The sequence below is a fragment of the Lytechinus pictus genome, chromosome 6 (assembly GCF_037042905.1).
Source record: "Lytechinus pictus isolate F3 Inbred chromosome 6, Lp3.0, whole genome shotgun sequence".
Classification (NCBI taxonomy): Eukaryota; Metazoa; Echinodermata; class Echinoidea; order Temnopleuroida; family Toxopneustidae; genus Lytechinus; species Lytechinus pictus.
In genome coordinates, this window is record NC_087250.1 from 7,650,161 (window position 1) to 7,662,956 (window position 12,796).

The window sequence follows — 12,796 nt, forward strand, 5'->3', positions numbered from 1 at the left end:
ATTTCGTGCTTGGTTCTTATTATTTTTATCCGGGTCTGCTATTCAAGACTATGATATCCTGCATAACGTCAAAAACAGGAGCTGCTACTTTCCAGTGTCAAAAAAGAGTGCTTTTCAAAAAATATAGACAAAGATAAATTAATAACATGGCTTAGAAAATATCTTTTTAGTTTAATCTTAATTTTGATCTTATCTATTTTCATGATTGCGGTCTTTATAAACGCTCGTTCGCATACTCCCATTACAATAAAAGAGAAGGGCATTTACCGCAAATTAGTATGTCCCTATGCAGTAGCGAAATGAGACAAAGGTTTTGAGGTAGCCAGATATGGCGTATCAGGGAAAATATTAGAAAACGTTTATGAGCGAAGCGAGCGAGCAAATTTGTCTTTGTTTTTCATGTTTGTTACAAAAATCCAATTTGGTAATATATTTTGACATGACATTCAGAAAATAATATAATGTTTCACCCTTCTCTCTTTCCTTATCTCGTTTTTTTTCTTGGCCGTGAATTGATTTTTTTGGAGGGAGGGCCAAGCGTCCCCATGCCCCCCCCCCCATCTTTTTCAATTTTATTCAATTCAATTCTTTATTCCATTTCCATTCAAAACATAATACAAAGTAATACAAATCAAGTACAATTTTACAGACGTCACTGTCCCTATGTTATACCGAGGTTGTTTTACCTGACTGCTAAGAAAGCACGAATGCCTGTGAGCAAGCAACCAGGGGACCAACGGCTTAAGGTCCTCTCCGAGGGACTATGATTTTTTATTTTATTTTACTCTTTTACTGTAACGCCACTCTTTTTTTCAGCTGATCTCATGGTGTTTGATTATAATGTTCCAATATTTCTTATGCAGGTAAATAACAGAACATAACTACATCATGTATGCTGAAACGAAAAGGCGGACATACTTCCAGATGGGGATATTTCTCGTCGGGATTGGGTTTTTGCTGTCCCTAATCGGGGTTTATTACGTCAATGGGCTGAACTACATTGGATCAACAGTGTACGGTCTTGCAACGCAGAGGGCGGCAACACTGTGGGGAGGAATCCTGGTAAGTTGAGTACTCATCGTCTTACAAAGAGTTTCGATTGATCTGATCTATCGCAACTATGGAAGGCCAGCAACGTCAACATCTAAAATACACGTTTGTTCAAAATTATTACTAGAAATGATGTATACTCATACATTATCTGTTTTCTTGACAATTCACTCTGCTTCTTTTTGTTTTCAAATGACATCAAATAAATCTCCGAAAGAAAAAATAATGACATTGTTGGATTTCCATAGAGTTACGATTGATCGGATCAATCGTAACTCTTTGAAAGGCGAGGCCCTGATAATTATTCTACCATACACTTTTAAAAGTTAAAAGTTTTAAACAAGTTGTTTAAAGAAAGATTTGACGATTGTCTAAGAGTCAAACACTTCTCTTCATCAAGCTTCATAATAAGGACGGCTCGGCTGTGGAATTTACTTCCCGCCAACGCATTCCCTTTAGCTCCCAACATGGACAGATCTGTGTTAATTCATATTTATTTAGCTTGATGTAAAACCTTGTACTTTAAAATTTAATTATGGTTTTTACGTGGCAGTCATGGTCCACTTTTCATTATTTTATGATGGCAACATCAGGCCCAAAGAACAATATAAAAAAAGTGTAAACTAATTGTTGTTAGAGTGACTGCTTGAGCAACACGCTTAAACATTTTAACAGCTCTACAGTGTATTTGTCATCTGAACAATATCAGAACACTTTTTTTATTCAAATAAACATGAAACAAATATCAAAATTTTAAAAATACGAGTTCCGTATCTTTCTTATTGATTTTGTAATTTAGATCTTGGTAGTAACCCTTTTCGCTTTTAAGTTCGTGTCTCTTTTTGATTTCTTTTCTATTCTTTATCATAATGCACAGCTTGTCTGTCTTGCCCTGAGGAATGTCACTCTAGGTCATCCTAGCAACAGATTCGCAACAGATTCCATGTGGGTAAGTAGAAACAATGGGAGAATGGAGATGATGGTAGTGATGATGATGAGGAGGAGGAGGAGGAGGAGGAGGAGGGTGGGGATGATGATGATGACAACGATCATTATGATGATGATGATGATGGTGCTGGTGGTGGTGATGATGATGATGATGGTGATGATGATGATGATGATGGTGGTGATGATGATGATGATGGTGGTGATGATGATGATGAGGATGGTGGTGATGATGATGATGATGATGATGACGATGATGATGATGAGGATGGCGACGATGATTATGATGATGGTGATAATTGTGGTGATGAATGAATTAAAAGAAGTGGAGTTGGGGGTAGGAAAATGAGAAAGAATAAGAAGAAAACAAAAGAGGAGAAGCAGAAGAAGAAGAAAAAGAAGAAAAAAAAGAAAAAAAATAAGAAGAAGGAGAAAAAGAAGGAAGAGGATGAGTAGAAGAAAAAATAAGAGGAGGAGCAGAAGAAGAAGCAGTAGAAGAAGGAGAAGGAGCAGAAGAAGATGAAGAAGAAAAAGAAAGAGGAGGAGGAGGAAGAAGAATAGCCGGGAGAGTCCAGATTTTGACAAATCCGCCAAGAATATTGCCCCAAAAAAGTGCGATTAGAAGTCAAGGAGAATCTAAAATTTAGTGTATGTTTGAATTATCTAACCCTCTTTTTCTTTCTTCCAGGATACATTTTCAGCGATCTTCACCAATCTGTTGGCATTCCTCATCTCCGGTGCTGTAGTAGGAGTCACCCTGTGGGCTCACATTGACTTTCTGAGGAATGTAGATGTCTCAACACTTGAGGGCAGCACAGAGGTAATATCCTTACCTCAACAACTCCCACTCTCTCTTTCTCCCCCCCCCCCTCCCTTCTCTCCCTCCCCTCTTTCTCATTCCCTTCCCCCTCCCCCCTCCCCCTCTCTCTATTTCCATTCTACATTCTCCCATCCATGCACTCTATTTTCTCCAGTAACTTATTTCACCCTCTTCTTCACCCCCCCGCCCCCTCTCGCCCCTCCTCCCCCTCTCTCTCTCTCTCTCTCTCTCTCTATCTATCTATCTATCTATCTATCTATCTATCTATCTATCCATCTATCTATCTATCTATCTATCTATCTATCTATCTATCTATCTATCTATCTATCTATCTATCTATCTATCTATCTATCTATCTGTCTGTCTGTCTGTCTGTCTGTCTGTCTGTCTGTCTGTCTGTCTGTCTGTCTGTCTGTCTGTCTGTCTGTCTGTCTGTCTGTCTGTCTGTCTGTCTGTCTGTCTGTCTGTCTGTCTGTCTGTCTGTCTGTCTATCTATCTATCTATCTCTCTATATATTTATCTATCTCTCTCCTCCTTCCCCATCCTCTTTCCAATTAATTACTTAATGAATTTATTTAAACAAGATCAACTGTAGTTATAATTGGTGGTTTCTTAAGCATCATAATTCTTATTCATCATAATATCAATTCCTTAGTTTATAACGTAATATAAATTCAATTTTTGTTATTATTATTTCACAAAGTGGTCGTAACTTGTTGACTTATGTTATATCAAGAAGTTTTTATATTTCATTTTAAACCTCCTTGTTTATATCAAAACATAGTATTCCTGAAGTTCAGCCTGGGAAGTTCGTCAGATTTAAATTGATTTACATTCTTCCATTTCTAAAACGATTTATCTGTTTCTCTATTTTGTCACAGCTCGTAAACCTGATCGCTATTCTCTTGTTGGGCACACTTGGCATGCTGACGACTATTGTTGGCTGCATAGTAGCATGTTTCCCCATCTCAGACGGGCAGGTAATAAGAACAGGTTTAACACCGGATTTAAATATCCAGTATGAACAGTGCTTGTGGTTTTAACCCGTATAAATATGCTAACAGTTAGGTGTGAAAGCTCCCCTGGTCGGGGGGGGGGGTGTTTTGGGGTATAAACTTGTATTTTTTACCTACTTGTGTTTGCATGTTTTTAAATAGTAATGTTTCATAGTGTTGGTTGGAAACATGTAAAACCAGCTTACTTCACGTTATTACACTGCAAAAACTCTGGTGTTGATTTAACACCAGCCTGGAATCTATATATGTCCACACCAGAGAAGTGTTAAACAACACCAGTTTCGTTCGGTCTAACACCAGATAGGTGTTTATACAACACCAATTAGTATTAAAACAGCACCGGTTTGATTCCAAACTGGTGTTGTTTCAATTCTTCTCTGGTGTGGACATATATGGATTCCGGGCTGGTGTTAAATCAACACCAGAGTGTTTGCAGTGTAGGTTTAACACCCGATTAAATATCTCCAGTATGAACAGTGATTGTGGTGTTAACCCGCATTAATGAGCTAACACTGATAGTGTGAACGCTCCCTTGGTCCGGATGGGGGTGTGTGTGTTTTGGGGTATAAATTTTCCCTTTTTTCCTACTTGTGTTTGCATGTTTTAAATAGTAATGTTTCACAGTGTTGGTTGGCAACATGTTAAACCGGCTTACTTCACCTTATTATGATACGAGAGAATTTTTTTTATGAAAGGACGTGATTGATGTTTTAATCAATTCTGCATGACAAATTTGTTTCATCCGAAAGTTCCATAGTAGCAGTCACACATCCGTTCTTCTCAGCCAATTAAACTCCAAAATGAAAGTGTTTATATTTGACAACTTGTTATACAACACATGTTGACGAAACGCTATCGTGGTGACAGATGATGTATGCTTCATTAAAGGGATGATCCGGGCTGAACATATTCATATCTAAATAAATAGAGTAAAATTCATAAAGCAAAAATTGCATCAAAATCGGATAAAAAATAACAAAGCTATTGAATTCTAAAGTTTATCAATATTTTGCGAAAACAGTGATATGCATGCACATCGTCATGAATATTCATTAGGTGGGCTTTTTTATGTTATTACATGAAATCATAATTGTTTAATTTTTTCATACATGTGTAAATTATGTGTTTCCATTATGATGATATTAGTTGCGGCAATAAATAACTTATGCACTTAATCAGTTGTCAATCCAATTGTTTTAGTTTCTTGGTAGAACATTTTTGAATAAACCTAATTTCATATATAATAAAATACATGTACAAAAGAACAAGTGGGGATATGACATCATCAGCCCACCTAATGAATATTCATAAAGATATGCCTAGAACTGTTTCACCGGAATAATGCAAATATTTAAAATTCAATAACTTTGTTATTTGTTAACCGATTTTGATCAAATTTTAAGCATTTTGCTCTGTGAATTTTATTTATTGAGATATATCCAGCCTGGCCCATCCCTTTAATTACTGAAATAATAATTAATTGGAAGTTGGTAAACCAATAAACATTTTGATGGAATCATCCCCATTTCAAAAACACTTTTCCGAAGTAAAAAAAACAAACAGAATAATTGCAAAGGGGGCATCTTTCTTTCCATGTTGAATACAATATTCCATATCAACTGCTTGTTTTGAAAATCTCGTATTTCATGTCCGCTCTTTCAAAACAGAATGTTTAAAGCAATCGCATAATAAAAATTACATCGCTGAGGAACAAATTTGACAAATATAATGCTCGTCCGTGCTGTATACACCATATACTGATACTTGACATATTTGCACTCACACTATCAGCTATATCTTTTTCGTGTTATGTTTTTGAAAACTGATTTCTCGATGTCAATCCCAGTTTGGGTGATTTGACCAGACGTAATCAAACTTATAATATATGTAACCCCAACATGTATATTATGATGTTTTGAAAAACAGTTCTATTTTATTACCCCCTGTGTTGTGTTCCATTGCTAACATTTGTGACGCATGATTTCATCCCTCCTTCACGATGACCTAATGTAGATTCCAAACTACTTTGCATATTCAATAACATTGTACAAATATCATGGTGTCTAACAATTTCGAACCTATATTATCTCTCAGCTTTGTTGCTTCACAAATCAAATTAGGGCCTATATATATTTTGTATCATCTCTCATTGCCCCCCCCCCCCGCCCCATACACAACCATTAGTTTATAGCTCCATGATACAACTATATAGTTATGTGAATGAAGTAGACCTACTTGAAAAGACGCGTTGATCCAAACTGCCCCTTAATCTAACAGAGTCATGAATAGTTTGATTTGCTATTTTTCAAGTCGTGAACGTTCCCAAACATACGAGCTAAAATCCATCATAGTGAAAAGACTCAACACAAACCCCGGCCCCCCGTAACCGTTTTAGGGCAAACTTTTTACTTTCATCATAACCCATTAGGTCAGTTGCATAACCCAAGCATATAGTTCTGTTTCTATTCCCTTCTCGCCAATTAACAGTAATTTAATCCTAAGATGATAGTGAAACTATATGATTACAAATAATGATGATAATGATAATAACAACAACAAACCAACAATAAGTATGATGATGATGAAGATGATGATGATAATATCAATAATGATAATAACAGCAATAATAATAATAATGATAATAATAATGATAATAATAATATTAATAATAATAATAATAGTAATAATGATAATAATAATAATGATAATGATAATACTACTACTACGAATAATAATAATGAATAATAATAATAACATTAATACTCAAATTGGCAAAAGTAACAAACAATGACTATCATTCAAGTAACATATGAAATGGACGTAAAATTTCTCTTAAATATCAATCAAGCAAAATTCTGTTTATGATACAATAAAAATTGTATCAGTATGATTTTGTCAATTTTACTTGTTGGAATTTATGAAACAGCAATTATTATGATGATGCGTATTCAAAACACAAGAAATACATTTTGATGATTAATTTTCACTCACATAGGCACCCCCAGCCGGTGAACAATTCGCAATGGACAACCAGGGGTTTAACAAACACTAAAGAAACAACAACATCTACATGTTACTTAGAGCTGGGTAAGTTAGTGATTATTAACTGATTTATAATAATAGCGCAACAACTAACCTCATACTGACCTTAAGTTGTAATAGATTAAAGTAGTAAATTAAAGTAAAAGTCAAATAATGCAATAATTATCTCAAACTGTATGATAGGGACTACTGTTCATCATTTCTATCTCATTCAAAGATTAGAGCTTGCTTATTAGGAAAGTTTGGAGAAGTTTTCTTGAGATTTGAATGCTACTTTTGTCCCGCCCCCTTCTGTCCAGACCTACACTCCATCGCGATGCATCGGTCCCCCATATCATCTGCACCCGCCCCTCCCTCTATTCGTTTCTCTCTTTCTCTCTCCCCCTTTCAGTATATGTCTTCCCACCCTCCATCTCTCGATCAAACATACCTTTCTTTTTGCATCCCTTTTTTCTCTCTTCTTTCTTCTTTTCCTCTCCCCCCCCCCCCTCCCTCCTTCTCTCCCCTCTATCTTTCTTCCTTTCCTCTCATACATCAACCCCTTCCTCTCTCTTTCTTTCTACCTCTCCCTCCCTTGCTGACCTGGGCTCCGTAACACAAAGGTTTGCGATGGATTGCAAATATGAAAGAACCGCACTGATTGGTCCCTGGTCAGTATTTTAAACCAAATGCGCCTGTATCAATTATATTGATTGGTCAGTTCATTTAGCGATTGATCGCTATTCTTTGTGTTCGCGTTTAGGCGTGTTTGAAATGGGACCCTCTTCAATAACAACAAAAAAATGAATAAAATTGAGCCTATAAAATGCACCAACCAATAAGCTTAATAATCTCTGCAACGCTAACGAGAAAAGGGTAGACTATTGGAGTCAATCAATCAATCGCAAGTTTAGTTTAGGTATATTCAAATCAGTCTTGCAAATTAGTGCAATAGGTCTTTGGTCTGTTTATTGTATCAAAAAGTATCAATTGCTTTTCTTTAGTTAAAAATTGATCAATCACTGTAAATGAAATTTGCAATTAATTGCAAATATTTTATTGCGTTTTTAAGGGGGATAATTGGCCAACAGTTTTGGTTGATAAGCTCTTTTATTTTCCTGTCAAATTTGGAAGCCACATTCGAACCCGGGCCCTAATTGAAATCCCTGGTTATGGGGCTTATGAATATATATATATATATATTTCTTAAACCGAGAATCTTTCATTCCATCCGTATCATCTTTTAACTCATTCTCATAATATTCGTGACCACCTGTCAGGAAAAATCACTAATTTGTTGTGGGGTTTGGTTGTGGTTTTTAATGTCATCTACATGTGTATTTTGTAGTGTTTTGGTTTTATAGGTAAATGCGTTATCTCGTACAGTTGTTATACAACACACTTATATGTACAGTTTTTTTAATCATTTATTTGATTTATTCCTATTGTTCTCCTTTTTGCACATTTCGGTTCTTTTTTGGGGGGAGTTGTTGTTTGTTATATGTTTGGCACAATATACCTTTGAAATTTATGAATAATATTTATATTTTTATGTCCTTTTTTCTGTCTCTTTCTCTTTCAATTCTTCTCAATCTTCCCCTAATCTCCCTTCCTATTCTTCTCTTCTTCTTCTTCTCTTATACATCTTATTCATTTCCATGCAGGCGTAAACACACGAAAAAAAAATCTTCAAACTTTTCTGCAAACTGATCCACCGGGCGCCTGAACTTCAATTTGAAACTACGCCCTCTCTCGGCTGAGCATGCAGTAAATACAACAACCAACGGGGTAAAGTCAATGCATCGCGTTTTGGCATGCTACTGCCCGTGCAGTTGTGATTATAGATGATGCAACTAGCGAGAGATTATTATAACAACAACAACAATTAGGGTATATATTTATAAAAAGAAAATGTTTTCTTATAGATAAACCTGGGCTAAAGATATAAAGTGAAGATTAAAAGATGATTATGTAAACCCTTCTTTCTAAATTCCTTAGATTGCGATCGGGGACCAATCCAAAGTTTGATTGAAGATTTCAATCGAATAGATTGAGACTTCAATCTTATTTGATTGAAACAGTCCCAGACCACTATCTATGAGATTGACTTTTTTCAATCTACGGAATTTAGAGAGTTTTGATTTACAACAGTTCCGCTTGTCTGTATAGCATAACTGTGCAGTGTTTTAATCTATTGAATGCGGTTTGTTATTGATATGTGCATAAATCATTTTGATTTGATTTTTTTTAAAGATATTGCCATTGCAAATATCAATTCAATAAGATTATGAACATGTATAGTTTTAGTGTGTTTCATTATTTATCACTATTAACCCTATTTTGGTAGGTTTTTTAAATTTTATTTTGAAAATTAGATGTTTTTTAGACTTTTTGTGAATTGTTTGAAAACTTGTATTTTATGAATATTGGCTAAAGACACAATCACAACATCATAACCGATTCCAGATCATCAAAGCTATTGTTTGAATGGAATATCATTAGTTTGTTCACTGTAAAAACGCTGTTTAAAATTGTAAGCACGTTGTGCAAGCCCGTCACTCTAACAGCTGCTGTTTGAACTTTTTAAACAATTGTTTAAACTATTTGAACAACTGTTTTAACCTTTTAAACAACTGTTTGAACTGTTTAAACAACCGTTTTTGCTTTTTAAACAGCTGTTTAAAAAGTTTAAATGATTACAAAAAGTTTAAACAACTTATTGTTAGAGTGACAAGCTTAAACAACGTGCTATATTTTTAACTGTGTTTGGAGTTGGCTCAGCTTATCACTGACTGCTGCATGCACAATATGTGTGTAGAATAGGGGTTAATAAGGGGGTTATCAGTCTAGGGCGTAATTATTTCCTTTATTTAATTGTTTTTAAACATGTAAAATTGTAGCCTATATACAAATCGAAATGAAATTCATACTGTAACCTAATACATATAATAATGAATCGAATGATAGTAAATAGAAGAAAATTAAAATAATAAAAATGAAACTCAATGTCATCGAAATCGGATGAATGATATTATTTTTTGTTGAACTTCAGTTAGGTTTATCAATACTTCTGAAATATCTAGGTTCATGTTTGAATTATGAAAATCATTGGTATTTTAACCCTCTTTGTATACTGTCATTTTTCTTCTATGATTTTTTCAGTTACATTATGATGTTTGCAATGTTGTACCTGTACAATATGTCTGTATATTTTAATCCCAGTTTTATACAATTTAGAATTTAATCAAGAATTAATTTCTTGATATTATAAGAAAATGAATAAATAACAAGAATCGTCGTCACTTGCACAACTCTGCACAGTTTGAATATTTGAGGTTTGCTCCAAAAAAGCTGTTTAAATATTTAAACTCTAACGACTATTATTTTGAATAATTCATATACAACAAGTCGATTCAATTAGTAAATATTCAATATACAGCAAAAAAATGTATAGACAATTTTTAAATATTGTATTGGTGTAGAACGTTGGTTTGATTTGAGAGAATGTACATTTTCTTATATATTTTTGTAACAAATTTCTTATTTTGTTGGAAAATATCATGTATATATTACTATTATGGTTTTATAGACCATGTTTCATCGTTTTCACAACAAAGCGAACAGCACAAAGAAATTGATGTCTTGTGGCTGATGTTTTTTAACGAATATTTTGGCATTGAATGATTTTTAAAGGAATGTTAATTTGATGAGATACATGGTCAGGCATGTGGCATTGGATTTTTTCTTCAAAGAATTGATTTGATGATATCAAACAAAAATTCTAAATAATATGATATTTATGGTAAACTTCTTGTATATATATATATACTGTATATATATATATATATATATATATACAATAGAACAATTTCAGAAATTTGGATATATTAATTTTTATGGCATTTTCAAAAGCCAGTCGACTATACCAGATACACTCTTTAATTTACTCGGAATGACGCTAGCTGGGAGTCGACTCTTTCGAGTTAAAGTGACTAAGATTCCTTATGAATTTGACCCGGAAGAATATGGCATCAGCTGAAAAATCACTCAATGCCGAGTCAAATTAACTCGGAAACTACTCACTTTGACTCGAAAGAGGGATAACTCCCTGCTGGCGCTATTCCGAGTCAAATTTGACTCCTAGGAAATACATGGGTGTATTAAGGGCCATATCTTGAATATATATATATATATATATATATATATATATATATACAATAGAACAATTTCAGAAATTTTGATGCATTATTCTTTATGGCATTTTCATAAGCCAGTCGACTATATTTCAAAACTATACACTATTAATGCTATGGAGTCAAATTTGACTCGGAATGACGCTAGCTGTGAGTCGACTCTTACGAGTTAAAGTGCCTAAAATTCCTCATGAATTTGACCCGGAAGAATGTTGCATCAGCTGAAAAATCACTCAATGCCGAGTCAAATATAACTCGGAAACTACTCACTTTGACTCAAAAGAGGGGTAACTCCTTGCTGGCGCAATTCCGAGTCAAATTAGGCTCATCGGAAATAGATGGGTGTATAAAGGGCCATAATTTAATCCGGAATTTGAGATCAGACTTATATGTGAAAGATGCACTGATTACACAAAATACATTTGCATTTGCTTAAACAATAATTGTTCAATACCATTAAAGCTTACCAATCTGAATTACTATTAAAATTTACTGATTGAAAATTGTTTTGTCTACTCATGGGTATTTGCAACGATATATCTGGTAATAAATTTTCGATCATCAACCTGTGATTTTGAATCCTGGATTTTTCATTGGGTGTGTTCACTGTGTTGGTATTTCAAATCGAAATATGTTTATATAGTTTGTAGCTTTCGGTATTTTTCTATAATTCCACCTCTTCTGTTCATGTAGTAATTAACTTTCCTTTATCCTCATATTCATATTCATTTATATTCATGATAATGATGAGAAGATGGATAAGCCGGGGGCTGAGAAAGAGAGGAAGAGAAAAAAAGATAGAAATTGATGGTGAGAGATCGAGGAAAATACAAGTTACATACAAGAAATGAATACACTGTAATAAAATGAAGTGCTAATTTAGCACTTACAGTGCTTGTCTCGTGACTGCTTTATGAGTGCTGATTTTCTAGTTTATATTTGAACTAGATAATCAGCACTCGTAGTGCAGTCACTATACAAGCACTGTAAGTGCTAAATAAGCACTTCATTTTTTACAGTGTAGATATAGAGCGGGTGGGTGATGAGAGGACGAAAGAGAGAGAAAAGTGGTGTAGAGATCAGGAAAACAGATTGGGGACGGGTGGTATTAACCATTGTAAATCAAGGAAAGATCGCTAATCGACATACTAAAACTTGAAGGACAAGTCCACCCCAACAAAAACTTAATTTGAATAAACATGGAAAAGTACAACAAACATAACACTGAAAATTTCATCAAAACCGGATGTAAAATAAGAAAGTTATGACATTTTAAATTTTCGCTTAATTTCACAAAATAGTTATATGCACATCCGGGTTGGTATGCAAATGAGGGAACTGATGACATCACTCACTCACTATTTATTTTGTATTTTATTGTATGAAATATTCTAATTTTCTCTTCATTGTTTTGTGAAACATAGTTTTATTTCACCCTGAACATATAAAATTACCATTGTTTAACATTTTATGGTTCAGTCAAGTTGGTTCTTACTGTCAAATCTTTTAAAAATGAAGTATTGTATAATTCAAACAATAAAAAAAAAATAGTGAGAGAGCGACATCATCGATTCTTTCATTTGCATGTGACAAAATTGTACATATAGCTATTTTGTGAAAGATAAGCAAAACTTTAAAATGTCTTAACTTTCTTATTTTATATCCGATTTTGATGAAATTTTCATTGTATGCTTGTCTGATTTTTCTCTATTGATTTAAGTCAACATCTTTCTGAGGTGGACTTGACCTTT

At 34.1% G+C, this 12,796-nt stretch overlaps 1 protein-coding gene across 2 annotated transcripts; it reads left to right on the forward strand.

Moving 5' to 3' along the window:
• Positions 1 to 833: 833 nt before the first annotated feature.
• On the forward strand, positions 834 to 10,712 carry LOC129263866 (uncharacterized). 2 transcript variants are annotated; one of them, XM_054901779.2, is made up of 6 exons: positions 834 to 1,062; positions 1,928 to 1,999; positions 2,684 to 2,815; positions 3,697 to 3,795; positions 6,827 to 6,918; positions 8,517 to 10,712. In XM_054901779.2, the coding sequence occupies exons 1-5, from the start codon at positions 889 to 891 to the stop codon at positions 6,881 to 6,883; spliced, it is 534 nt and encodes a 177-aa protein (XP_054757754.1). In that variant the 5' UTR covers positions 834 to 888; the 3' UTR covers positions 6,884 to 6,918; positions 8,517 to 10,712. The 2 variants fall into 2 exon arrangements, with proteins under 2 accessions (XP_054757754.1, XP_054757755.1); XM_054901780.2 differs by lacking the exon at positions 6,827 to 6,918.
• The last annotated feature ends 2,084 nt before the right edge of the window (positions 10,713 to 12,796 follow it).

Excerpts from the sequence above, each read along its gene's own strand:
- LOC129263866 (XM_054901779.2), top strand. The coding sequence starts at position 889 with ATGTATGCTGAAACGAAAAGGCGGACATACTTCCAGATGGGGATATTT. Across the intron at positions 1,063-1,927 it reads CACTGTGGGGAGGAATCCTG|CTTGTCTGTCTTGCCCTGAG; the intron begins GTAAGTTGAGTA and ends CATAATGCACAG. Across the intron at positions 3,796-6,826 it reads TCCCCATCTCAGACGGGCAG|GCACCCCCAGCCGGTGAACA; the intron begins GTAATAAGAACA and ends TCACTCACATAG.